A 26,929-nucleotide genomic window follows, 5' to 3' on the forward strand; every position below is an offset into this window, starting at 1 on the left:
GGCATAATGGGCACCTTAAGGAAAATGCTTATTTAACCATAGAGAGCAGCTGTAATATGTGAATTACATCATTGTTTCGTGTTCCGACACTCAAATAGTTTATTGTCTAATTGGATGAAACTTGAAAAAGTAGATAAAAACGTTTAAAAATGCATTTTAAAAAATTTTGCCTAAAGCTGAAAACCAGTCACTGTAGAGGCATAATGAGAAACCCCCCGAGGCAGTATGAGCACCATTAATGAAGGCATAATGAGCATTTTCTGCCGGGGAAATTAGCAGCGAATTCGACTCGATGAAGTCAATTGAGTAATAGAGCTACAGCTCAACTTGTAGCGTCTGACGATTTGGCCTATTGGTTAGATGTCGGAGAGATAATCAGTAGGCTCGAGTTCGATTCCTGGTGGAGGAGATTTTTTTTTCTTCATTTATCATTTATGATCATGATTGCACTAAACGGTGAGGCGTAGATTCATCAAACAAAGCAAAAACAAAATAATCTAGGTCTGTTTGTAGAATTCAAAGAATTAACACATGTTCATACATTATGTTTCTGGTGTTTTGTTTGACGGATGATGCTTTGATGCTATTAGCCGTATAATGTAACAATAAAAAAAATCAATCATGAATGGTATGTGCAAAAAAAAATCCCCTCGGACAGGAATCGAACTCGAGTCTACTGATTACCTCTCCGACATCTAACCAATAGGCCAAATCGTCAGACGATACAAGTTAAGCTGTAGCTCTATTATTCAGTTGACTTCATCGAGTTGGATTCGCTGCTAGATTCTCCGGCAGAAAATGCTCAATATGCCTTCATTGAAAGTGCTCTGTTCGCCTCTAGTGAACAAATTAAAGTAAAAACGCGTTTTACAATTGATTAAAGTGAAAAATCAAAAAAATTATGATGCTGAAAATTTAGAAACAATGTGTAGATCATGTTGCAGTGCATACATTTCAGATCAAGATGATTTAAAGGTCATAAAAGCTTATTTGGTCGTGCTCAAAAATTATAATATTTTCGTCACTTGAGAACCTAGCTGGTTATTATTTAATATTTCTGTAAATATGAAAAGGATATTTCTATTTTGGTGAAAAATTAATACTATAGGTAGTACGAAACAAGTCCTTATGAAAATTTGTTTAGGAAAATACGTACTTATGTAGAAAAATGGACTTCTCATTATGCCTCGGGTGCTCGTTATGCCCTCATCTCCCCTACTGAATGAAATAATGAAAATCAAGATCTGAAACGAGGTTACTCACCTTGTTAATTCTCTTTAACGCCATCTGTAGCTCTGTTGGGTTGCCGCGGCTGCTAGCTGCTGCTGCTCAGCTGGTGAAAACGTTCCCCGGAATCGGTACTTCTCCGGTGGAAAATTCGGAGTGCTTGTGTTCTAGCAGTTTTCGGAAAACCTGCTACTGCTTCACGGCTACTTCTTCGTTATTTCGGCTCCTATTCTTTTCCGCTGCTGCTCTCTCCCTCTCTCTTTCACCTCTATGTGTGGGAAAGAGTATTCTTCTTCTGCTTGCAACCACTCTACCCCCTGCCTGTTTTTCTTCCCCTATTGGCTCTCTCTAGCAATTTGCACGCACACACGCACGCATCCAAGAAAAACGCACGGAATATTGGTATTCACAAAGGGGAGAGTTCAGAGCCGAGAAAAAAAAGAATCGAAATAAAACTGAAATGAGAAAACGGGACGAATCTGTGTTTTTAATGCCTTCTTGGGATTTCAGATTTCGGAAAATTCAATTAATATTTGCACTGTCTTTTTCCCCGAACGCAAGAACAAGGCTTCCGAGTAAAGAAATAAAAAAAAGAAACCCCAAGGAACCAGCTACTTCTTATTGCCACGGGTGGATCTATCGAAGAGAAAAAAATCCTTGGCTAAGTACCGTTTCACGATTCCCACCGTACACCGGAAATGCCCTCGAAAATATCCGTAACGCAACACCGAAAACCTTGCACTCGATCGAGCAATGTCCTTGTAACGCGGATATGTCCGAATAAAGATCTATCGACAGGGTACGGTTCGAAAAAAAATGACGATATACCTTCGCGACCGCACTTGCTGCTTGCTCACGGTCCCAAAAGTCGACGACGACGACGACGACCAAAACGTATTACAAGATGGCTACGGTTTTTCCTCTTCCCCAGTGCGACGACGGCTGTTCGGTGTTCGTTTATACCCACTAGGCGCTGCTGATGTCGAATACACACAGAGCGAGCAACCAAACCGAGCCCGTCTCGTCGTCGTAGCAGAAATTTCGTTCGCTCACTCGCTCGCGTTTTGCCGTTTTTCGATGACTCGTCGTCCCGTCGCGTCGTCTGCACTCTCAAATTTCTGTTGGAGTTTTTCCTCCCATCCATGCAAGCAACCAGACCACAGCACACAAACGATAAACTTGCTCTCACATTCTCTCGCTCTCTCTCTCTCATCATACGAATCTGTCAAACTCAAAACACCCCAGTGAGTCATCTGACGTTAAAACGATATGACTAATGCCATCATCTTTCGAAATCGAAATAATCGAATGAGTGACGATGGTCACTCTCGACGGTGAGCGTGAGTGACGTTCGGAATCTGCACTCTCTCCAAATTCAGATCGGATGAGAACAGGGAATTTGACTGTACCGTGTAGCCAAAAAAATTGGCAGAACTAGAGAATTTAGCAATAATTGAATAAACTGTTATAGGTTGGAAATATTTTCAGTTGTTTTGAAAAAAAAATTGTGGCACTCAAAAAAGTGGATCAAAACTTATTTTTGATTTACTGTTCTGTTCGAAATAATAGCGCGTTCTGAGGCTTAAGATTGATGAGCGTGTTATAGCATTTAGCTACATTTAACACTTAAAAGCCCAGTAGAAAAAACTCTGCTTACCTACCACCGGAATTGTCTGATTGTGCATTTTTTTTTGAAAGATTGACAATGATGCTATAAATTTGTTAATTATAAATATCATTGCATTCCTTAAAATGTTAATGCAAATGCGTATTCTTTTTTTAAATTTTTTTTTTTTTGTTTCGATTATAGTCGCTCTAACATCTTTATGTCATTCGCGACTTCTATTAACGATGCAGTTGGCGTACAATCATTAAAAAACTTATCCGGTACAACTGTGATCGATGTTTACATTTGGGCTCGAACTCGCGGACATCGGCTCAGGAAGCAACTGACTTGTCAACTGAACTATATCACAAGCCCTTCAAATGCATATTCGTTTTGTGGGGTTTTGGAATTCTGAAATGTGGGAACTATAGAATAACAACAAATTAATTTTTTCACTGAAAAGTTCACAGAAGCTTAGTTTTATAACTACAAATAACTTTTGTTCTACGAAAAAATTTATAGATAAGGAAAAACTTCTTAAAATTAAAAAAAAATGTATAAACACAAAAACAAAGGATCTTGACTATCAGTACTTTTACGCACATAATTTAGTTTTACCTAAATATTAAGACTGACCCATGGATACATTTTTTTTTATATTGTATATCACAAAGTACTGAGATATTTTAACCTATACGAAGTGAATATTAAACATATTTTTGAATTGTTGTCGTTGTTTCCCAACCCCGTCTTCAAACAGGAATATGTTTTATTTTTCCTCCACAACTTAGGATCGCTTTAGTTGAAATGCTATCCCAATTGGAAAGTAACAGCAAACTTTCAAGGAAAAATAGGGCAATTTCGACGATACAATCGGGCTAAACATGTACATTTTTTCTCTACAGTGATTTTTTGTCGAATTTTTCAAGGTTCGAAAAACCGACGATAGGTGGCAAAATGAGACAGAAAATTATCGGAATTTTGTTCTAAGTGTTATGTCAGTGCGGTCAGTGGTATGCTAATAAAATTTTAAAAATTTGAAAAAAACACCAGATATACCTAAATATTAAAAATCGTTAATACAAAATCAATCTTTTTTGCACTTATACCCCTATGGCTTTGAGAGTTCTTTTGAGTTAAAAATCAAAATCTTCTAATGCACAGAATATATAAAAAAAACGAAAAATTGTATTATTCTGACCATGATATTTCCGAAACTCAAAACTGTTAAAATACGTTCACAGAAAACAATATTTGAAGTGCTCAAAATCATGGCTCAGAACAACAAGAATAAAAATTAAAATATGATTCATAAACAACGAATTGACCTAATAGAATTTATAATTAATTCTATTTTCTATTAAATCTATTTTCCAAAAATGTTGCTAAGTTTACTATTTGTTTTTTATGTTATGTTGACATTCATCTATAAGTGTTCGATCACGGATGGAATTGAATTTGGACCGACATGAAATAATTGAATAATTTTTGTTTGTAACGTCGTTAAAATTGGAGTCTTTTCTGTACAGATTTATGTGTTCAAGTAATGATTTTTTTTCCAAAAATTGTTCGAAAAAAGGACAAATTTATTACATCCTCCACATTCAATGTTATAACCCAGGTAGGCTGTTTTATTCTCTTGGTAAAGATAAAATCTTTGATTTTCATGAAGATAACGTTATTTTATTTAATGAACGGAAATTGTTTGCCAAAATACTTTCTTTTATGCTCGCTGAAGAGTATCGAAGTTCCAAAACTCAAACGTCAAGACTCCTGAAGCAATTTGCACGGAATTATGTTTTAATTTTTGCCGAAAAAGTCAACGTTTTCCTTAACCTGACTATAAAATTAATTGTAACTAACAGGCTGTGTAGAAGTTAATAAACAATGAATTATAAATAACATAAATCAAGTTAATAAAAACTAGTTTGGAAGCATGGAAGCAAACGTACCTTTAAAATTTTGATAATTTGAAAACCATAAAATATTTTTGAAAATTTCATGAAGAATTTTTAACAAGCTTTAAGAAACCTTATTGTCTAATCTAATAGTGTTTTCGTTTATTGGCAGTAGCAACCTCGTTACCCACGAGTTTTGCCCTAACTGCTGTTATTACGTTCGGTTATTAATTCAGAAGTCCACTAGTTTTGCCCGAGATTTGAACCTCAAGCAGGCGGTTGCACCCCGTAAAAGTTGTCAGTGTTGGGGGTAAACATAAGAATGAGTATAGCAACCATATATTTGCATCGTCCCGGGTCACGATTCTGTTTGTTTATTCAGAAAAAGTTTTGCCTCGCGCTAAGGGAGAAAAACGAAAACGGCATAAGACAACACTAAACATTTCATTATTGTTAAAAAAATAAAAATAAATTGGCCACACTGAAAATACTTCCAACCCAGCACGGCACTCACCTGCCACAGCTCGCTCTGACCGCCATTCGGGGTTTGCCACTCACATCATCATTCGCACCACTTTCATATTCAGAGGCTCTCGCTCGCTTACCATTAACCAACCAACTGCACTCTTTTTTCTCATGGCCCTTATCGCCCTCGAAACGAGTGGAAGAAATCCTAACCCACAAGCCAGGAGGCCATTAGTTCGAGAAAAATCCTAGCCTGAATTCCGTTTCTCGCGGTCGGACACCATTGACATTCGAAAGCGGGTGAGCCCCGCTACAAAACGTGCATAAATTTACCTGAAAACCTGCCCGCACAATACGGAAACGATCGTCAGTAAATTCGCGAAAACTTCCACACAGCACCTTCTGACCACGAAATGTAAAATATGACTTTTCTTCCTTGCGCAAAGCTTGCTGTCGTTGCCACTCACCGGACCAGTCAATGAATGAGTGATCGGCCGCGGTCGGAAAAGCCGAGAGCCCGGGGTTTTCTTAAACGATAAGTAGGCGGCCCAGGTAGGTTGGCTGATTACGTTTTAAATCCGGGGTTACACACTGAAAGTTTAATGTTTCATAAATTTGAAAAACACGGTAAGAATAAAATAGCTTTTATCAAAAATAACGTGTAAACACGTAATTGAGAGCCTGAAGGACGTGTTGAAGACACAGGCACGACTCCAATCTCAAACACTTCTAAACCAAATCAATGATTCCTTATCGCTTTTAGCAGATTATTTTAACAATAAATTTAAACTGAAAAAATAAATTTTACACGCAGAAAAAAGTTTTTTCATTTCAAAGGAAAGTGCCGCAAAAACAAAGGATTCTTTCCTTTGATTTTGGGATAAATAAAAATTCCTTTGGTTCAAGGACATTTTCCTTTGTTTCAAAGAATTTTTCTTTTGAAAAATCTTTGAATCAAAATCTTAATACTTTGAAACAAAAAACAGTTTCATTTGATGCAAAGTTGTTTTCGTTTGCTACAATGTAATTTAGATTTAGATTTTAAAGGATTGGTTCATTGAATCATTTTCCTTTTATTGGAAGAAATATTTTCTGTTGTTCCGAAGTTCCTATTAGGAATTTTGAATAATAAAATGAAACAATTTGCATCTTAAATTCATTTTTATTTACAAACTTAACACAAACACTGGTTCACTATAATGGAACTAACCGGGCCTTAATTTTGGCATGAGGGCATTCTTCTTGGGCCGCTCAATAGACTGGTGATTGCCGCTGAAGATCGGGCCGAAGATAATCAGACCGCTGGATTTTGGGCGGAATCAGCCGTGGTCCTGTAACTATGCAAAAGTTTATATAAAATCTTAAATATTCACATTTTGACTAACGGATTAACACGCACTTACCATGGTACGCATTCCCCATCCTGAATCCTCTTAAATAGCTATCTTTGATTCACTAGTTTTGATTTTTCACACGACCGGTCAAACTTTATTCGAAATTCGGTACTTGCTCAATCCAAATTATCTTCTAAGTTTGAAGTTTTAACTTAAAGATTTTATTTCTTTCAGTTGAAAACATTTTTCTTTGGTTGAAAGAAAATTTACTTTGTTTCAAAAGACATATGCAATTGAAAAAATGTCTTTTGAATCAAAGAAATTGTTTAAAATCAAAGTCCAAAATTATTCAGTTCAAAAAATTAATTCTTTCTTTCAAAAATTATTCATTTGAATCAGAACGCGAATTCATTAATTCAAAGAAAACAGGAGTTATATTCCAAAAACTGAGTGTTTTGAGTCAAAGTCAGTTTTGTTTTGTTTCAAAATCCAAGTTTTCTCTGCGTGTATTGATTTTCAAAACTAGAATGTATGAAAATATTCAGCAATTCCCTGCATATTCTTTACTGTGTTGACTTTCAGACGTTTAATCAGGACCTTGAAACGGTTCAATATTGGTTGTTACTTGGCTCGGTTTTCGACTATTTTACCAGTTGTATGAATCGGACGATCCGGATGATCCGGACTTTTAGAATTGGGATATTAAACAGTCTAGTGTGGACCAAGGTCTTTAGATACACTAGGTTCTCCGACTTTCACAGTAAGTAGGCGAGGAGTGAGCGGGGCTCTCAATAAGTTTGTTTATTTTTTGCTCAGCTTTTCTGTGGTTTGTTGGTAAACAAACTTCATGAGTTCCGCATAGTTGCATAGCCTGTATATATACACACTTTGGTGTGGACCAACGAAATTTCGCTAAGCAAACGTCGTCATTCTGATTGGATCGATTGACTGTGCACCGAACCGAGGATTGCCGTGGAATCCTTCAACAATGGAGCAACTGAACGACCTTGACCTGGCTGACGATATTGTTTTGCTAGCCCAAACACAACCAGATATGCAGAGCAAACTCGACGACCTCACCGAAAGTTCCAAGGCAGCAGGTCTCAAAGTCAATGTTGGAAAGACCAAGTCGATGGAGATCAACACAGAAAATCCCTCCAGTTTCATGGTAGCTGGGCAACAAGTTGAGAAAGTGGAGTGCTTCCAGTATCTTGGTAGCCAGATAACGCCTGATGGTGGTACCAGGAAAGACATCGAAACCCGGATCAGAAAGGCCCGATTTGCGTTTGCGAGTCTCCGAAACATCTGGCGGTCACGCCAGATCTCTCTACGAACTAAAATCCGAATCTTCAACTCAAACGTCAAATCCGTATTGCTGTACGGGTGCGAAACTTGGTGCACATATGCGGTGACGACGCGAAAACTGCAAGTATTTGTAAACCGCTGCCTGCGGAATATCATCCGCGCTTGGTGGCCTGGCAACTGGATCTCGAATGAGGAATTACATCGCCGGTGTCATCAAAGGGCGCTAGAAATCGAGATTCGGGAACGTAAGTGGAGATGGATTGGGCACACGCTGCGAAAAGATGAAAACGAGATTTGCAGAAAGGCGCTAGATTGGAATCCAGAAGGTCATCGAAGAAGAGGCAGACCCAGAAATTCGTGGCGGCGAAGCCTAGCCGCTGAAATCCGAACTGTCGACGAGAATCTTGACTGGGACCAGGTGAAGACGCTGGCTCCGGATCGTCAACAGTGGAGGTCTTTTACCACGGCCCTATGCACCGGAGGATCGGCGCGGGATCATTAAGTAAGTAAGTAAACGTCGTCACATTGTAAACTTGTCAACTGATATATGCAAACGAATAAATCAAGAACGTACAAAACAAGGTGTGAAAAAGATTTACTCATGTATTGTCAATTTCATGAATTTTTAGACTACTGAGAGAATCTGATTTGACAGATAACAATTCCGCACTCACTAACACCATCACATTGTTTATATAAACTATCATGTGCTAAAAGTGGAAAAGGGACTATATGAAAAAAGGACCAACATCAAAGTTCAGTTACTTCAAATTATTTCTACCAAAAAATCAACTTTCATACGCACCGTTGCCGTCTTTAACAAACTGCGCAGATTGCACCTATTTAGACCCCCGTGCAAATAATTTGCGCGCAGTAAAATCTGCTCACAGACCTATACATAGACAATGACACATATCGATATTCTTTACATCTTTGGATAAAATTGAATTGAAAACAATTGCGACTGGTGTGTCAGTAAAAATTGTCAGTGAATCCATAATTTTTTGGCTAATTTTTCAGTAATTCGAAAAACGCCCGAAATGCATGATTTATTTGTTCCACTTACATTCTTGTACCCGAATGTACAGAATGCATTCTGTTTTCTGTTCGTTTCTTTTCATTTGTTACGGTCAATTTTCGTTATTAAACTCCTTGGTTCGCATTTCATAATAATTTTCGCCAAAACAATAACGATTGTGCCGTTTGGAAATGTGATTCGAAAATCAGAAGCGAGCAACGGCTGATTTGAAAAACTGACACTGGTTGTCTTTATGTGTGTTCAATGGAAGTTAGTCGAAACAGGTTGAAATAGGTCGAAACAAGTAGAAATGGATTTTGACAGTTGGTATTCTGTCTCTTTCCAATTGACTTCGACCGATTTCAACCAGGTCGTCCGTTGAACATACGTTCACCAATACTAATGCGTGTTTTGTGCGTAGTACACACGAATTTCCAGACAGACCATTTTCATTCAAAAATTTTTGGAACCTGCGAAACGATTACATTTATGCTTTTCTAAAATTCAATTTGGTTTAAAATTTCTTTCAAAATTCATTAAATGAGCAAAAGTCATCAAATAGAAAACTTCTATAGCTTTTTTCGCAGAACGCAAAATTATTTGAAGTATTAAGGAAAGTTTGATAATTGATTCGAAACTTTTTTTCTAGAATGTCACGTTTTTGTTTTCAATTTTTGTCAAAAAGCGTTAAATAATTTTAACTTATTTAGAAAAGTTATTTCAACATCAAGAGCTAGCAGAAAAATTGCATATTCAGATTCAGGGCACATAAATATCATCAGAACATTTTCAATTACATAAATGAACTCCTGTTACATGGTTTCCAATTAGTCGATGTATAAAACAAGTATCCGATAAATAAATTTTGAAGTTAATATGGTTCGTTTCAAACTATGTTCTTATTCAGTTACACTTCTTAATTAAAACCCATTCAAATGACGAGCTAGTGTTTTTATATGTCTTATTTAGAGTTTCAATTAAAACAAAAGGTTAATTGAATTGCAATTTAAAATTTACAATTAAACATTATATTTTCAATTATAGTGTTGTCAAATGAAATTAGGTTGATTAAAGTGTTAATTCCGCCGGAAGCGAACTAAATTTCTGACTTGTTTGTCAACACTTATTATTAAACACCTTTTAAGGTTAACCCGAATAGAAAAGTATCGTGAAAAAACTATGAATTCCATTTTCACACTATCGTGGATTTCATGGTTAATACAATCAATATCAATGTTTATGAAACCTTGAACGCATTGTCAAATTCATCGTTTTCGACAGTGAAATTCATGGTTTTGACAAAATTTACCATGAAAAAAGGGGGTTGTTAAGCAACTTAACAATGAAAAAATCAACTTTTTTCCATACATTTCAGAACACAAAACTATAAAGTAGATGGTTATTACAGCTTCCAATTTTCAACAAGAAAACCATGGTATTCATTTTACATCTATTGTTTGGACGCTGAAACAAAAATTTCTGTTCATGGTTAGTTTATGGTGAGATTTCTGTATTGATTTTTTGTCATGTCATCATTTTTTGATTAATTTTAAAAATAAAAACTAATGGTTTGAATTCTATTTCATTATATTTAATTAACCGGTTCTCAATATTTACTCACACTTTTCACTTCCCGGATATTCATACTTTTGATTCTATAGTAGGGGCATTCCGACCGTCCCGAAATGATACATCCAAGTACAGCCCAAATCCGATGCTCCCAGAAAAGTTTTTGCGAACCGGATCCTTCATTGCAGTCAATATTTTTCCCTGAAAATAAAATTATAAGAGTCATGCACTGTTCCTAGTTTAAATTAAAGTTGAAACTTACCATTGTTTGTATATAATTGTGTGCATTCGGACAATTTTTTACCAAAAAATGCATCACATCACGTGTTCAGAAGTTGAAAATTTTAACAATGTCAACAAACCGCACACGCTCATCTTGGAGTCCAACCAACTGAGTAAAACCTACAGTGAAACATTATGTATTTACCATGTATATCACAGTCATCGTCTTATTTACGTTGATTTCACAATCCAATGCAAATTTTACCTTTTTGAGAGATTTAGATTTTACTTTGTATTTCATTGTTAAAACGAATATTATTGTTTATTAACTGTATAACCATAGTCTTGGCTATTCGGGAAGCAATATTCCGGAACTCTACGAAAATTTTACTTGGAAAAAATCTGCATGGGGGGCGGTTTCGCACGGCTTTGGTTGGTACCTAAAAAGTTCAAAAGTACCTCCGGCAAGCACCACATCAAACCGTTTGATTGCGGTGCCAGCAGAGATCATGTATGAAAAATTAATTGCAGGCAGCACAGCGACAATCCCGACACGAAACACACAGGACCGACCGCCGACTGAATCCAAACATCCAAAGCACGAAAATGAAATGGCGAAAACGAAACAAAAACATGCTCTCTGTCTAACACACACGCTGCATGTGTGTTAGTGTGGTAGAAACGAATCCTGCTTTCGAGCTGGATCGGTTTCGATTAGTTTCGATCGATTTCAACTTGCTCCGTTGAACAACGACCAGACCTGTTTCGACCAAAACATCAGCCGATTGAACAACGACCACTTGACAGGAACTAGTCGAAACCAATCGCTACTTACGATTGAACGCAGCTTTTGTGTGAGTCAGTGCGAAAATATTTCTGCGTGGAAATTATTTGCACAGGAGTCTAAATAGGTGCAATTTCCGCAATAAATTTTTGACCAATCGAAAAATGTGCAGGCGAAATTCAAAGAAATTAAAATAATTCAAGAATAATAATTCTTTCGCTCAAAATGCTCCCGAATAGCCAAGACTATGGTTATACAGTTAATAAACAATAATATTCGTTTTAACAATGAAATACAAAGTAAAATCTAAATCTCTCAAAAAGGTAAAATTTGCATTGGATTGTGAAATCAACGTAAATAAGACGATGACTGTGATATACATGGTAAATACATAATGTTTCACTGTAGGTTTTACTCAGTTGGTTGGACTCCAAGATGAGCGTGTGCGGTTTGTTGACATTGTTAAAATTTTCAACTTCTGAACACGTGATGTGATGCATTTTTTGGTAAAAAATTGTCCGAATGCACACAATTATATACAAACAATGGTAAGTTTCAACTTTAATTTAAACTAGGAACAGTGCATGACTCTTATAATTTTATTTTCAGGGAAAAATATTGACTGCAATGAAGGATCCGGTTCGCAAAAACTTTTCTGGGAGCATCGGATTTGGGCTGTACTTGGATGTATCATTTCGGGACGGTCGGAATGCCCCTACTATAGAATCAAAAGTATGAATATCCGGGAAGTGAAAAGTGTGAGTAAATATTGAGAACCGGTTAATTAAATATAATGAAATAGAATTCAAACCATTAGTTTTTATTTTTAAAATTAATCAAAAAATGATGACATGACAAAAAATCAATACAGAAATCTCACCATAAACTAACCATGAACAGAAATTTTTGTTTCAGCGTCCAAACAATAGATGTAAAATGAATACCATGGTTTTCTTGTTGAAAATTGGAAGCTGTAATAACCATCTACTTTATAGTTTTGTGTTCTGAAATGTATGGAAAAAAGTTGATTTTTTCATTGTTAAGTTGCTTAACAACCCCCTTTTTTCATGGTAAATTTTGTCAAAACCATGAATTTCACTGTCGAAAACGATGAATTTGACAATGCGTTCAAGGTTTCATAAACATTGATATTGATTGTATTAACCATGAAATCCACGATAGTGTGAAAATGGAATTCATAGTTTTTTCACGATACTTTTCTATTCGGGCTGTCAGCCAGTTTTACAGCCTTTGCTATAAATAAAAGCTATTTCTATTGCTCCGAGCTTCATATTTTGTGAATTCTCTTAGTTTCTCGAAAATTTGATTAAGCTTGAATAAAATTTAAAACATTCATTTTTTCATTAATTTAGTATTTTGTTAAATATCATCAATAATGTGTCTTGATGGTCCATTGTCAGACTGCATGCTTTGTTTTTTTTGTTAATATTACTGACCATTTTTTTAGCAGTTTTTTATTTGAAACGGCACTTACATTTAGGTTTTAAGGAGCCGAACTTTTTTTTTCTTTTGCAATCGTAAATAATAAAGCTACAAAGTGATAAATAAATATATGTATCTGAGTAAATTTCACAATAAGTTAATGTTCTATGTGGTAATATGTTTGGTCTCTTTAGATCTTGGTCGCAGAATTGATCCATTTCTTGAATTTGTCAATTATGTAAACGTTCACAATTTTTTTCGCTTCAAACAATTTTCTTTAAATGTGCCTTTAGTTTTTCATTTTTTGATTTAGTCAATGAATTTCCATCAAAATCAAAATAAGGTGTATTTTTGGCATTTTTGTGTTGTGGGACCCAAATATCAGTTTTGTTCTTCTATTTAATTGCCTGAAATTGCTGAAATATGATTCTAACCTTTAAAAAAAACAGTTTTGAAAATTTTATAAAATTTTGTCTTCATGTTATTTTTTATAAAAAAATAATTTAGTCAACCAGCAGCCGAATTCCGGGCTAAAAATTTCGTGAAAGAAAAGAAATTATTGAAGACATTTTTAAAATTTTCTTATCTTGGAATTCCGGTGAATTTAAAGAAGACATTTTTTGACGTTTAAAAAAGAAAACATAATTTTCAATCTCTTCGGATTTTTTTCGTTGCGAAATTTTCTTAGATTGACATTCCGGTCAATTCAAAGAAGACAATTTTTGACGTTTGAAATAGAAAACGAGATTTATAATTTCTTCGGCATTTTTGCTTCGGAAATTTCAAAAGACATTTCTTTTCAGTGAGGTTTTTTGTTAAATTATACGTTAATACCTATTAAAACTTTAAAATAATGGAGCAAATGATTGGATCATATTACTATGTAAAAAAAAGTGTTATAAACGCCTAGAAAATATCGAACTACTTCGGCATCGTCGTTATTTGAGAGATATAAGTAATCCATTTGATATTTCGGATGGAAATTTCGAAAAACTCTTTCGAATGCCAAAATGTTTGGCTAAGAAGTTTATTAACTTACTGGATCAACAATTGAACGCTATCCCATTAAAGGATGAAAGATCCACAATAATTCCGGTACATTTAAAAGTTCTAACAACATTGCGATATCTTGGCTCAGGTTATCGATTAAACCTAATTAATCTAAATCAATAAGTATGACACTTTCGAATGTACAACTATAACATATTTCATCATATCAACACATCCGATTGTTTACAAACACATAATTTTCTAGATTCATTTTTCAAAACTTCCAATTATGCCTTCAACACTCAACAATATGTTTTTTCATATTTAATTGCATGCACGATGAGCAAGATTTGAAGTATTTCATTTAACAATATTGAATATTGCTGTTATAAATAGTTTTCAGTATTACAAATATAATTTTATTCTAATTACCATGCTCAATATCGGGAAACATGGGAGAAAGACGGTGCCAACAAAAAGTCGTTTTGAAAAGTCTCACCAACAACAAACGTCAAAGACGTCTAGCGGTGAATAGGTGAACTATACTTTTTTCTTCTCTTACATTTGGTTTTTTTTCTTTCTCTTTACTTTTTCGGAATCAGCCAAGAAGAAAAGACATTTTTATGAAGAGAACGACAATTTTAGAATTTCTTTTCTAGAAGAGATTTTCGGAGATTTTCTTCAAGTACCGGAATTCGGCTGCAGAGGTGAACCACCCAAGCAACCAGAATTCCCTTAAAAAGGTTCCATAGAAGCTTAATCAGCTCTCGTTTGTGTCTGAAGAGAATGCTAATCAGCCCAAAATTTAAGTTATTAAAGCTACTTTCAAGTTCGTTTCATAGGCTGTAGAGAACGCTATACAGCCTTTAAGGGAATATCAAGAAACTCTCAACGCACCGAAAAAAAATCCGGTTGACAGATCACTCTGACAACCAGATGGCAGACTGCTGGATTGCCGGTCTATCTAGAATTTTCTCATTGACATGTTTACATAATTACAGGTTGATTTTTGTTGTTTACTCACTTTCGAAGCCAAAAACAGCTGCTCACCGCCTCAAGATTCGATCCACTGTTCTCTAGGTTGGAAGTAATAACCTCTAGCCACTCGACCATACCAGCTCATGCAAATCTGCTGTCTAAAGATGTATTTAAACTAGAGAGTTTTTTAAACTCTATAGTTAAAAAAAATATAAAAATAAAATAAAGTTAAAGGTTGCCATAATTTAAAATTTTACTATCAATGGACTTGCATTTATAAAAAAAAAACACACAAAACATTCTCATCATATTTTTTATTTATTCATTTTGTTCTCAATCGCACCTATTTTATTACCAATCAAATTTACGCACAATAATTTACACTTCGATTGGATCATAGATTTTCTAGGATTTTCGGAAGGCAGGTGATGATGATCCGCAATAAAGCTGAAGTAAACTGGTCTTGACCAAAAGGATTCCATATTTTGCAGACGGGAGAATTGTTGATTATGATTTACAATTTAGGCTCGCCCAGGCGGAGCTGCCTGGTTTTTACTGTATCCATGCCGATTGAAGGGTAATTCCCTGACCAGATCCAGTCAGTTGTTGATGCACTCCAAGGGCTCCAAAGTCCTTTTTTCTTCTAACGGTTAATCTCACTTCTTCCTGGCTAGCACAATCTTAAAATTATTGAATTGCGTTGAATTTTCTGCCAATGTAAACAATCCGAAAAAAATGACAGAAATGTCAGAAATATTTGACAAATCGCTTGAAATTCTCCTAAAGGTTTCAGATGTAATCTTATTGGTTCGTTAGAAAGAGCATAGCAGACACCATGATTGCCTTCAAGGAGATGTCGCATAAAAAGTGCATTGAAGTTTCGTTTTAAATGCTTTAGCCCTTGAGAAGGCGGTAGAAGTTTCTGAGTAACTTTTACGTAATATGAGTTCCTTGGAAGTCCCGTAAAACCTTAGTGGAACCAAATGAGAACTTCGGAATCCCGTGCTCAAGTTAGTATGCGACTTTTGGTTGCTTGGGCAGCGTGGCTGAAAACCTCTCAAATAAAGACAAAAAAATTGTCAATCGATTGTATAAATTTGAAATCCTGCCAATCAAACAATTTTGTCAAATACATTTGTTTTCCTTTTGATACTTTTGTTTTTTTTTTAATTTGGCAATTAATTCATTTCAATCGACTCAAATGGCTCAGTTTATTTTGATCAATTTTGTAAACATTGTACTATAGTACTATGTACTATAGTGAATATAAATTTGAAGAATTCTTCTATCTCGCAATTCTATAAATTTTAAAATTTTTTGCTAAATATGACAATTTTGTTCACTTTTTTTATTTCATCAATCTAATCTAGAGTTTGTTTTGATTAGGTCGTATGAACCATTATAAACAAGAATGAGTTATTGACTGCAAGCGATTGTTAAACATTCATTCTATGTTAGAAAAAAGTTTGGTTTTAATTAATTTATTACCCAAGTAACCATAAGCACTAAAATCTAGCACCAATTCTGCTCTAGCGTCAGCTATAGAGCTTGATTCTGTGCATCATTTTAGCACTGTGAGCCAGGTTTGGCGAAATTAACTGCTGCTTTAGTGCAGAAACTGGTATAACCATATAAAAGCACTGTTATAGCATTGGTTGATGCTATAGCGTTGGCGGGCAAAATGCTGGGAAAATGCAAATGGCGTTCAAATGAGGTTCGACCATGCGGAAAAAAATATTTTTCGGATTTTTGTTTGGTTCCATTTTTCTGCCATGATACTTAATTTGTAATTATTTTTATATTCGCTTATGCATATTGAGAAGATCTCTCGGATTGAATTTTCTACATGATATTTTTTTTTATTTTTCAGCTGATAATCTGGAATCGAACTCATGACATATATGGCTCTGACATTTGACATTGACTTTGCCTGTGAACCTATCAGGTCCGCGTTTAATCTATGAAAAAAAGACCTATTTGAATCAAATTTCTAGCAACCGGTGCCCTAAATTTGCATTGATTCAGCATCAATCAATGCTTATGTGCTTTGGCCTAATGCCACTGTAGTGCTTACATAGTGCTTAAAAGCATTAAAACAAGCTTGTGTGATGCCAATTTAATGCTTAGAAAATATAGCATTTGTTATTCTGATTTAGAGCAATGTTGCATTTCAAAAGCATAGTGCAAAGCTGATAAAATGCTAGTTGCATTTTAAAACGGTGGTATAATTCTAAAATGATGCAGCATAGCACTCGAAGGGCTGTTGTAATGCAAAATTGCACTTGACGTGCTGATATAGTGTAATTTAGCCTTTGAATGCTGGTGTAAAGCTATAAAAATGCAAAGCTTTAGTGCTTATGGTTACTTGGGTAATAACTCCTACAACATGATTTGAATTTAAGGCGTAAAATAACTTTTTCATTTTTGAGTGTAATTTGGTTTTAACGACCTTTTGTGTTGCTCTGAATTATCGTGCATGCAAAAGGACACAAAACAACAATTCGGCAATTTGGTTTTTTGGTCGTTTTGCATTTTTGTAGAAAATGCTTTAAAATTGTTGAAATTTTGTGAAATACACTATAAAATCTAACGAAAACCGGTTGTGAGAGTGTTCTTGTTATCTTAAGAAAAACGGCTCACTTAAATTTGGTGCAGGGTAAGTAAAAATAGTGTAAATTTTTGATATGCGAGACATTTAGTTTTTTTCAAACTCCAACAGATACATCCCGAACATTCGTCAGCGTTGAACTAAGTATACACTTTGCTTGGTAGGCAACAGAGTCAAAGGTGGTAGAGCAGTGTCCATAGTCCAATAGAAACATTTCTGCGATGGACAGTACCTCGCAAGCCGATGCAAGGAGCCTTCAAGCGGGCACCTTCGTGTAATATTGACGGTTCCGACTGTTTGAACCTTCACTTCATACAACTTCCAACGGAATATCAAAGTATTTCACAAACGCAACAAATTATCAAGATTGGATTCATCATTTTGCAAAAAGACGTTAGCGCCAAACAATCCAGGCTAAAGGTTGTGAGTGTAGGGAATAAACTATTGACTATTAAGAGTAAAATTGAAGCCCGTATCGAATACGGAGGCATATTCTTAATCTATTGTAATATTGGATGACAATTTTTCAGACAATTCCGACCTTTGGTTTCAATACTAGAAATTAAAATGTGTTTCGAAACTTTCAAAGCAATTTTCTCGAAACTCGTACAGTGGCTCATACGACCTAATCAAAACAAACTCTAGTAATCTCGTCAAATGAATTAATTTAGTCAGTTTTGTCAATTCACCACTGATAATTCACTTTGTAAATTTTTTCACTACATGATTTTGCTAGATTTTGTCAATTTATCAAAATTTTCTCCAATTATCGCTTCTCGATCCAAATGCCAATAAAATCAAAGTTTTGTAATAGTTTTTTTTTAATTTCGTTTGCCAACGTTTTTCGCAAAAAAACTGTTATGTGCAGTTTGGCCAAAACGCCATTCTGTATATTAGATTTTTTGACAATTTTAATATTTATCCAGTTCAAATGTTTATTTCACGAAACAGAATATTTCAACAATTTCATTTCAACCAATTTCAATTTGTGGACCTTGCATGTCAAAAAAGGTCCTTTAAATAAAAAAATCAATTTGTTCTTGTTCGATGAACAGTTTTATTTTAAAATCCGATTGTTTCGGGAAATTAAAAAAATCGCTTTAAAAATACATTTTTATCCAATTTGTTTGACAGCAAAATAATTTTTTTTCTGTGTAATGATTTAAAGTATCGATTTAAATATCGATTATTTTTATTAATCTTTTCTCGTTTATACATCGTTTTCAAATGTGAGTCCAGTATTTGGATTCGCGCCAGTTTTTTTCGTTCGGTTTATGTCGTTTCACGCAGTAATATTTTTTTAAAATAATTGTTTTTAGCTTAAGTTTTGCGAAAATTTTAACGATCTTCCTCCTAAAACAAGTAAGTGCAAAGCAGAATGGAATTCTCCCGACGGAACCGCCTTAGACCGGAGTCCAAACTCAGTCTGGACGCGATGCTGGAAATGTTGATTCCGCACAACGTCGCCCTGTATGCGATCCCGCCGATGGTTGATCTGTCTATCGCAGAGTTCGAATCGCTGGCCCTGGAACGTTTGAAGGTTTTGCGAATTCTGGAACAGGCCGCGGCCAAAAACCTCAAACCCATGTCGGATGAGTGGCGGGAGGCCGTGTTCAATGAAATGAATCACGACCATCTGAAGCCGTACGTTCGGCTGTGCCAGGGCAACCACTCCAAGGATCTGGACATTGCCGCCCGCCGAAAGGATTATCTGTCCCATTTCATTCTGCGGTTTGCGTACTGCCGATCGGAAGAATTGAGAAGGTATGACTTAAAAGAACTCATAGGAATGTATTAATTTTTCGAATTCGAATCTGTCTCTAATTGGCTTCTAGGTGGTTCCTGGCCCGGGAAATGGAACTATTCCGGCTCAAGTTCGGTGGGCTATCGGCGCAAGACGTCAAAGATTTCGTGCGGGTTTATGAAATGAACTACACACCGTTGACTCCGGAGCAGAAAGCCGAAATCAAGGACGGTCTGTACGAGAGTACGGCGTACCACAGCGTGGTGCAAATCGAGGCCATGGATTTCTATAAGGTACGTTTCACGGACGTTTTGGATTTGGTCCGGGGTCGCAAATGCTATCTGAAGGGTGGGTACGCGTACGTCGGGGCTAGTGATTTTGTCTCTATAATAGCGAACAAACATCATCAGCTGATCGAGGATGGGCTTCAGGCGCATCTGAAGTTATTGCCCGAGCTAGAGAGCGATGAAAGGTTTGCTTCGTTGCTTAAAGGATTACACACTTCTTATACCGGGAAGGATTATACAATTGCTAAAGCTGGCGAAGTTCCCGTCGAAAGTCTTGATCAGTTATCGAAAAAATCTCATCCCTTGTGTATGCGCTATTGCCACGATACCTTGCGATCGAAGCACCATTTGAAACATACGGGTCGTATGCAATATGGATTGTTTTTGAAGGGTATCGGAGTCACCATGGAAGATTCCCTCAGATTCTGGCGAGAAGAGTTTACTCGAGGTACGATTCCGTTAGAAAAGTTTGAAAAGGAGTATGCCTACAATATCCGGCACAACTACGGTAAAGAAGGATCCAGAGTGAACTACACGCCGTACTCGTGTATGAAGATCATCACAACGAGCGTCGGTCCACAAGATACTCACGGCTGTCCGTTCAAGATTTGGGATCCATCAGTTCTGAAAACGAAACTCAGCTCTTACGGCTTAAGCGTTGCCCATGCGGAAGAAATTGTAAGTTTCGCGAGCAAAGGTCACTACCAAATTGCTTGTGGAAAATATTTCGAAATTTCCCACCAGGGAAAGCTGGAAGAAGGAATCAATCACCCGAATCAGTACTTCGAACTGAGCCAGATAACAATGGGAGCACGGGCTCCAAAAGCAAAACCTGCACCTAATAATCGACGAACTTTCAACAGCGCTGGAAGCCAAGATAGTTCGCTGATCGTACGCTCCCATGACACAACGGTTTTGAATGCCAACGATGACGATGAGCTGTGGCAGCTAATGGAGAGCAAGGAAAAGAACGCGGAACCTGAAAAGCAGAGCGTGATGCTTGTTGCCAAGGAAAAACCATCGGTACCGAGTAAGGTGCCAAAGATTGAACCGGTATCGAAACCAGCCAAATCTCAACCCATTTCCGAATGGGGCGATGATGATGATGATTTCGATGTCAGCCTTGTGGAAATGGACTGAGGTTTTCTTTTTTTGATAAATAGCTTAAGATGAATAAATGAATGTTCCTCAATTGCTAGAGAAATTCCCTATTCCGATTTGTTCCGAGAACTGTTAGTAAATGTAAGATTTATCATGTGTACCTAAGTCAAAATTTAAGGTTAGTAGATTTATATGTCACAGCGTTTTTTTAAATAATGCCATTCTCCTTGATTTTTTTTAAATTTTCTTGTCATTGTATTCCATTTCATTTGCTGTGAAAGATGTATTAGACAATTGTTCGTAGTTGTGACTCGTGATTTTAGGACGGCCTCGTCTTTCTAGGTTTATTCGAATCTTGTATACGAATGCTTATACATCAAGATGGAAAAATCATTTTCCTTGTGAACCTGAACCATTTTTCCCAATCAAGTCGTGTTTTTATTAACACAAAATTTTCCAGTTATCAATGTCAAATATTCAAGTTACCTTTAATAGCGAAACTTCCTGTCAAATCTTAAAAAAACATAATAATTAATGTTAGATCCTATTAGGAAAGAAATAGTATATTTTCGAAATTAGGTTTCTCTAGCGGTCCGCTATTTGAAAACTTTTAATTTCTGTTTTATTTATACAATACTAAAACCAATACATCCCTCACGATTTATAGCACCACTCCAGGCTGGCCCCCAGGGCAATATGATCGGAGGGGAAAACCGGTGACGGAATTGCGTCGTAGGCCATCAGCTCCTCCTCGGCGGGAAACGGAACGATATCGTTCACCTTCAGTTTGTCACACTGGTAGTAGATGTAGTCAATGCAGGCCTGAAAGCCTACCGTATAGTTGGTAAACTTGGGACAGCCACAGGCTGATTGAAATGTAAACGGTTGCGCCAGTGTAACGCCACGTACGGCTTCTTCCTCGTTACTCTGCCAGTCGGCCATCTCATCGCCGACAAAGCGCTCTGTCATCAGCCGGTACATGCCACACTCTGGGACACTGTTGAAATCGCCGCAGAATATTATCGCAAAGTGTTCGTCCTGTAGCTTCAGCTCTTGCTGGTAGCGCTCGTACAGGCTGCGTACGTACAGCATCGAAAAACCACCCTGCAGCAGCCGGATATGGTCCGCATCCGGATGGAAGTAGAAATGGGTGTTGGCCACCAGCAGATGTTTGTTGGGATCCTGTCGAGAGCGAAGCAGTGTCGCTTGGATGGTCGTCGAGCGGTCTTTTATTCTGGTGGCAAGTTTTTCGTTTGATTTTATCTGATTCCAGAGCCCCTGGAAGACATCCAGTTTCTCCAGTTCGTTGCCAATCATTATTGCCTGCTTGCCCAAAACCCTGAAAATGTTTGATACAGTGTTAGCTTCAAAAAGACATACAACTTTAAATCGAATATTTCAACTTACTCAAACCGATTGGTATCAAAAAACGTTGCCAATCCTTCGGCCGTTGATCCTTTAGTCCGATAGTGGCCATCGAAGTTCTTCAAGCGAAGTACCGGCAGTAAATCCAAGTCGTACACCTTACTGTCGACCTCCTGCAGACAAACGATATCGGCATTGTAACCGACAATCTCTTTGATGAACAGTTGCTTCCGATAGTCGATATGGAGCGCATAGTTCGGACAGTATCCAAATAACTCCGTACGGCTGAAGTCACTGTCGGCATAGTAATCGGCTAGAATGTTGTACGATATCACACGGAATTGGTGTTCGTTTTTCAGTTTGTTCTGCGTGAAAAGATGCCGTACCTCGAAAGGACACTGCCCTGGGCCAGCTTGAACCTCGCACGTCGAGATGACCTCGGCCACCGGACCAGTTTTCTCCGAATTCTTGGGCAAGCAAACAATCTTCAAATGATGACCAACATCAGCAGGCGTAGCCATATATGAATATCCGGTAGATATAGGAACCCATTCGATTTGCTGCGCATTGTTTGATTTTGGCATTTTCCCTCGAAACCACTGGAACTCCGAAAGGTCCTTATCGGCGAAAAGGATCTCCAACTTGGCTGGGTAGACATAAAATCCGGCCAGAATCGATTGAGGTAAACTAATGGTTTGCACTGAAGGCGAGTTCAAATCTATCCGAAAATCATTGTCCAGGATTTTCAGCAGTATCTGCTGATTACTGCGTACTTTATTCAACAGCTCGGAAAAGGTCATATCCCGGATATCTTGCTTCAAACTTTCGTCGAAAAAACTCACCGTGACTTCCGGCAACTTTTCAGTTTCCGGTGCTACCTGATTTTGTTCCGCCTGTTGGCCGGGTTTACTTTTCTTTTTCTTGTTTGCCTTTTTCCGCACTTCCTTGTCGATGTTGGCTCGCATCCGCTCTAAGCTTGCATCGATATTCTCCGTTACAGTTCGGCAGAAGTTAAAAACTTTGTCTACTTTAAACTGCTCATTGGTCAAATGGAAACTAATGGCACACTGATCCTCATCCGGCTGGTGCCGGAAATAGGCTACGTTCATGCTGAATCGGTGACGCAAAGCGTAATTGGATCCGAATCTTGCTGTCCTCGTTATCACCGGATAAGCGGTCCTGTTGCAGGTGGCAGAGGTCACCTCAATGCTTGAGATGATTCGTTTAAAAGTATTCAAGTAGCAGCTACCACAAGCACTTCTTATGCCTAAACTAGGCACTAGCGAAGGAAGCATTCTGGGTAGGATTTTTCGTAAGCATGTGGGTGACAAAAGCTGATAACAGCTGATGGGGGGAGTTAAACAAAATGTCAATAAACCCACTGAAATAAAGTTGGAAATACACTCCCAGAAAAATAAAATCGCAAAAATAGTTTTAATCGGGGAACTGAAATGAAGGGAGAAAATTCGTCAATGATCACACAAATTGTGCAGCCAGCTATTGAATTTGTGGTAATTTGTGGCAATTTGTTAGAGAAAATTAGGAGGTTTGAGTTCAAATGAGAGAAACCAGTGCTCAGAGAGAGTGAAAATGTGCTAATTGTTGCAATTTTTTTTAGGCAGTTTTTGATCATTACCACTCCAAATGCAAGGAATTCTCTCTTGATTCTTGTCTGGTGTTATTTAATGCTTTACAATTATAGCGGTTTTTTTTTCTCTCTGGCTGTTGGCAACCTAGTTTTGCACAAACTGCTGTCAACTTCATATAAAAAACGACGATGACAGCACTAAGTGCACAACTGGGTTTGAAAAAGAAAACGCTATTAGACTCTTAACAGTTAATTAATAATTTTAAAAATAATGGTTACTTTATTTTACGACCTGTTCCCTGTATCGTAAAGGGAGTCCAAACGATATCGTACATTAATAATCTAAAACTAAACTATTGGCGTATTTTTTTTTGATTCCGGATTTGGCTCTAGAACCGTCAGAATAAAAAAGCAAGTTTCGGGTTTCGAGTTATTCCATACGTAGGTGTGCGTGAGAACGAGCGCAATGTTTACATGCAGCTGTCATTTTGTTCTCCCTTCTGGATTTCTTCATTCGGTTCTTAACATCCGGATTGCCGTTTTTTGTGTCCGGATTGCACTGGACTGCAGATAGTACGATTTTGCTTGGCTGAGAGGTTCAAAATCGCGGCAATAATCATTTTCCCGTTCATTATTTCAACTGTTTTGTTTTCAGCCAAAAACAGCTGTTTAATGTTTTGACAACAACGTTGAGAGTATTGGTGAACTTCTCGCAAAACTGACTTTTTTCTCAGGGCGACTCCGTCCCTTTTTCGAGCGAACCTAGGTTGCCTCTCGAGCAATAAATGAGCACGATGACAGCAGTTAGAGCGAACCTAGGTTGCCTCTAGTTTGCCTCCAGGTGAAAAAAAATACGGTATATGAATGTAATCTTTTGAGTGGCTTGGAAAGAAGATAATGGAGGAAATAGTCATTGTATAACACTCATTTAGGCGGGTTGTAACTCTTGAAAAACACATAACACCTATCTTTATAAACTACATAATTCAGTGTCATTCTAAGGCATGCGTAACCAGGGATGCTTTCCTCCGTGGTGTTTTAACGGAGCCGGAGAATTTCAACACCGCAGTATTATTGCCATTAACTCTCCGGAGAGATTGTTAGTTTTTCACCACTCTCTATCTGCCCACGAAGTACTCGAGTGTCATATACACTAACTTAAACTCGCACCGCCACCAGATCCTCACATTGGAGCATAAATGTTTGCACCGTAGAGCTCCGTAGAGTGGCAAATTTCCTCACCGGCGAGAATGACCTGCGTTTTTTTGTGACTTGGCTTTGCCGAACGTAAGGAAAGCAGGAAGTTGAAAGCAATGTGCCATAAGACAGTATCCATTCCTTAGCCATTCTTACGGGGCGTTCGTAAATTAATCGTTTTGAGTGATGCATCTGTTGATCGATTTATTTTGGTAGATGTCAAAAAACCATCCAAAGCATTCACATTTACATTCAAAAAATCACTTCAACCAAAAACATCATTTTATTTCTACGAGTAGATAGCAATTTACGAACGCCCGGTATAATAAGCTTAAAAATTTTAGTAATCTGATGAAACCGAAATCTATTTAAAAAAAAATCCATCGTTGCAACTGGAGACAATTGTCATCAAAGTGGAAAAATGTAATGCAAATATATTAAATTAACAATATTACACTTCAATAATATAAATACGCATTTTCAACATGGATCAACAAAAATCGAAGTTAAAACCCAACTGTTTTTCCATATTCTTTGCATTTTTTTAAATGATTCATGTCACATAAAATTGAACAATTCAATCAATAAGAAATGTTCCAGATTGCCCGAATTTATCCGGGACAAAACTTGAAAAAAGTTACCGGGAATAATGCAATAAGTTCACTCGGCCCGAACTTTTCAGAAAATTGTAATAATAAAAAAAAAAAGTTTTAACGAAATAAACATTTTTATTTATAGAAATCTTTAATAAGATTTGAAAGCAATAGATTTGGATTGGTAACACATTTCTTCTTCAGATAAACAAACTGTTTCTTCATAGCTAGTCCTATTGAAACTGCCGCTTCAAGTATACTATCACTCGAAATACCCCTAAATGTAGACAATCACCTGCAATGTTTACGTGTTCAAAAACTGGATCGATCGGTTTTCTCGGTGGTGTATGTGGTGAACATAAGAGCTCTCAAGCGGGCCATAGACTACACAACATTTGTACAAATGCGATGAAATTCGATGAAATTTTGTCGCTGTGAGCACGATTTGCATAGTGTATGGCACTGCTTGAATGAGCGCCCAAACGGTTGGAGTAAAATCGGTCGGGATCGAAATATTTTGTACAAAACATTCTCCCAGCCGGGGTGGAGATGGTTTTTTTGTTGCTGTTGCTGTTTTCGCCAGCAATCATTTGTGTTCGCGTGAAATATGTTTGTATAGTGTATGGGCGAGCATAGATCAAACAATCGTCGTGGAAACATCGAATTTGTACAGGCCAATTTGTGTAGTCTATGGCCCGCTTCACTCTCACGCTCGTTGGTGTTGAATTCAATATAATCTCTCCGGTGGTGTTAGTCAAACATCTCCGTGGTGAAATGCAGAGAAACTCCGTGGGGAATCGAAAAACCCGCACCGCGGAGATTCTCCATAGAGAAAATGCATCCCTGTGCGTAACCAATAACTGTTTACCCACGTATCTGAATTTGTGTCGAATCGAATGTACCAGATACAAGAATTATATACAGCACGAGTCAGACGATCGGGATAAAGAATTTAAGCATCTCGGACACATGAAATCATGACATTATGGAATCTCTGATTATGTGCAATTTCTTTATTTTGGAAGCTCCTTGACAACCCATACAAAAAAAAACACCTAATTTATAGTGTCAGCTCGACACTCCTGGTGTCACGTCATCTACGGACGCACCTCCGTCATCAAGTGGACCCCACCAAAGTACGCCGTCACTGGTAGCCGAAAAACCTCAAAACGGTAAAACATACCGTAATCGATATTAAAGTTAGCTCATTAGGTTTAGTGGACATATAGTCTGAGTTACTGAGCCACAACTAGAAGTTGTCAGAAGGAGATTTCATTGAGAAAGAAGAAAAACATTAAGTTTAGTGCGAACAGTTGAGGAGTAAAAATATACTACATTTTAGATACGAAATTATACTAATGTTCAGTTACTGTCAAGGACTAAAAAAATCGTATTCAAATCGGAGCAGCCAAGAAACAAAACCGCGCGTAGTTCACAAAAGTTCTGACCACAGTAGGTTCGCGACTCAGCAAACACGTGATTGTAGGGGATTTTTTTCAAGGGGAATCCGATCGCCAGAAAATCGTGAGCGAGCCGTGGCAGAAAACCTCGCGAACCTCGCGATTCTGGTTCGTGAACCAAATTGGAAAACGCATTGCACACTTGAT

At 37.2% G+C, this 26,929-nt stretch overlaps 2 protein-coding genes across 2 annotated transcripts; one reads left to right on the plus strand and one right to left on the minus strand.

The window, feature by feature from the left end:
* The first annotated feature begins 18,704 nt into the window (after positions 1–18,704).
* On the plus strand, positions 18,705–20,656 carry LOC129750504 (DNA primase large subunit). Its single transcript, XM_055745470.1, has 2 exons — positions 18,705–19,211; positions 19,283–20,656. Exons 1-2 carry the CDS (start codon positions 18,826–18,828, stop codon positions 20,616–20,618), a joined length of 1,722 nt encoding a protein of 573 aa, XP_055601445.1. The 5' UTR covers positions 18,705–18,825; the 3' UTR covers positions 20,619–20,656.
* Positions 20,657–21,143: 487 nt separating this feature from the next.
* On the minus strand, positions 21,144–23,283 carry LOC129750491 (2',5'-phosphodiesterase 12). Its single transcript, XM_055745459.1, has 2 exons — positions 21,987–23,283; positions 21,144–21,918 (listed from the first exon to the last, which is right to left on the minus strand). Exons 1-2 carry the CDS (start codon positions 23,237–23,239, stop codon positions 21,234–21,236), a joined length of 1,938 nt encoding a protein of 645 aa, XP_055601434.1. The 5' UTR covers positions 23,240–23,283; the 3' UTR covers positions 21,144–21,233.
* Between the last annotated feature and the right edge of the window lie 3,646 nt (positions 23,284–26,929).

The sequence above is a fragment of the Uranotaenia lowii genome, chromosome 1 (assembly GCF_029784155.1).
Source record: "Uranotaenia lowii strain MFRU-FL chromosome 1, ASM2978415v1, whole genome shotgun sequence".
In the NCBI taxonomy this organism is placed as follows: Eukaryota; Metazoa; Arthropoda; class Insecta; order Diptera; family Culicidae; genus Uranotaenia; species Uranotaenia lowii.

Bases quoted from the DNA above. Each gene is read 5' to 3' on its own strand.
- LOC129750491 (XM_055745459.1), bottom strand. From the start codon at position 23,239: ATGCTTCCTTCGCTAGTGCCTAGTTTAGGCATAAGAAGTGCTTGTGGT. The intron at 21,919-21,986 runs GTAAGTTGAAAT...AAACATTTTCAG, and splicing joins TTTGATACCAATCGGTTTGA to GGTTTTGGGCAAGCAGGCAA.
- LOC129750504 (XM_055745470.1), top strand. From the start codon at position 18,826: ATGGAATTCTCCCGACGGAACCGCCTTAGACCGGAGTCCAAACTCAGT. The intron at 19,212-19,282 runs GTATGACTTAAA...ATTGGCTTCTAG, and splicing joins CGATCGGAAGAATTGAGAAG to GTGGTTCCTGGCCCGGGAAA.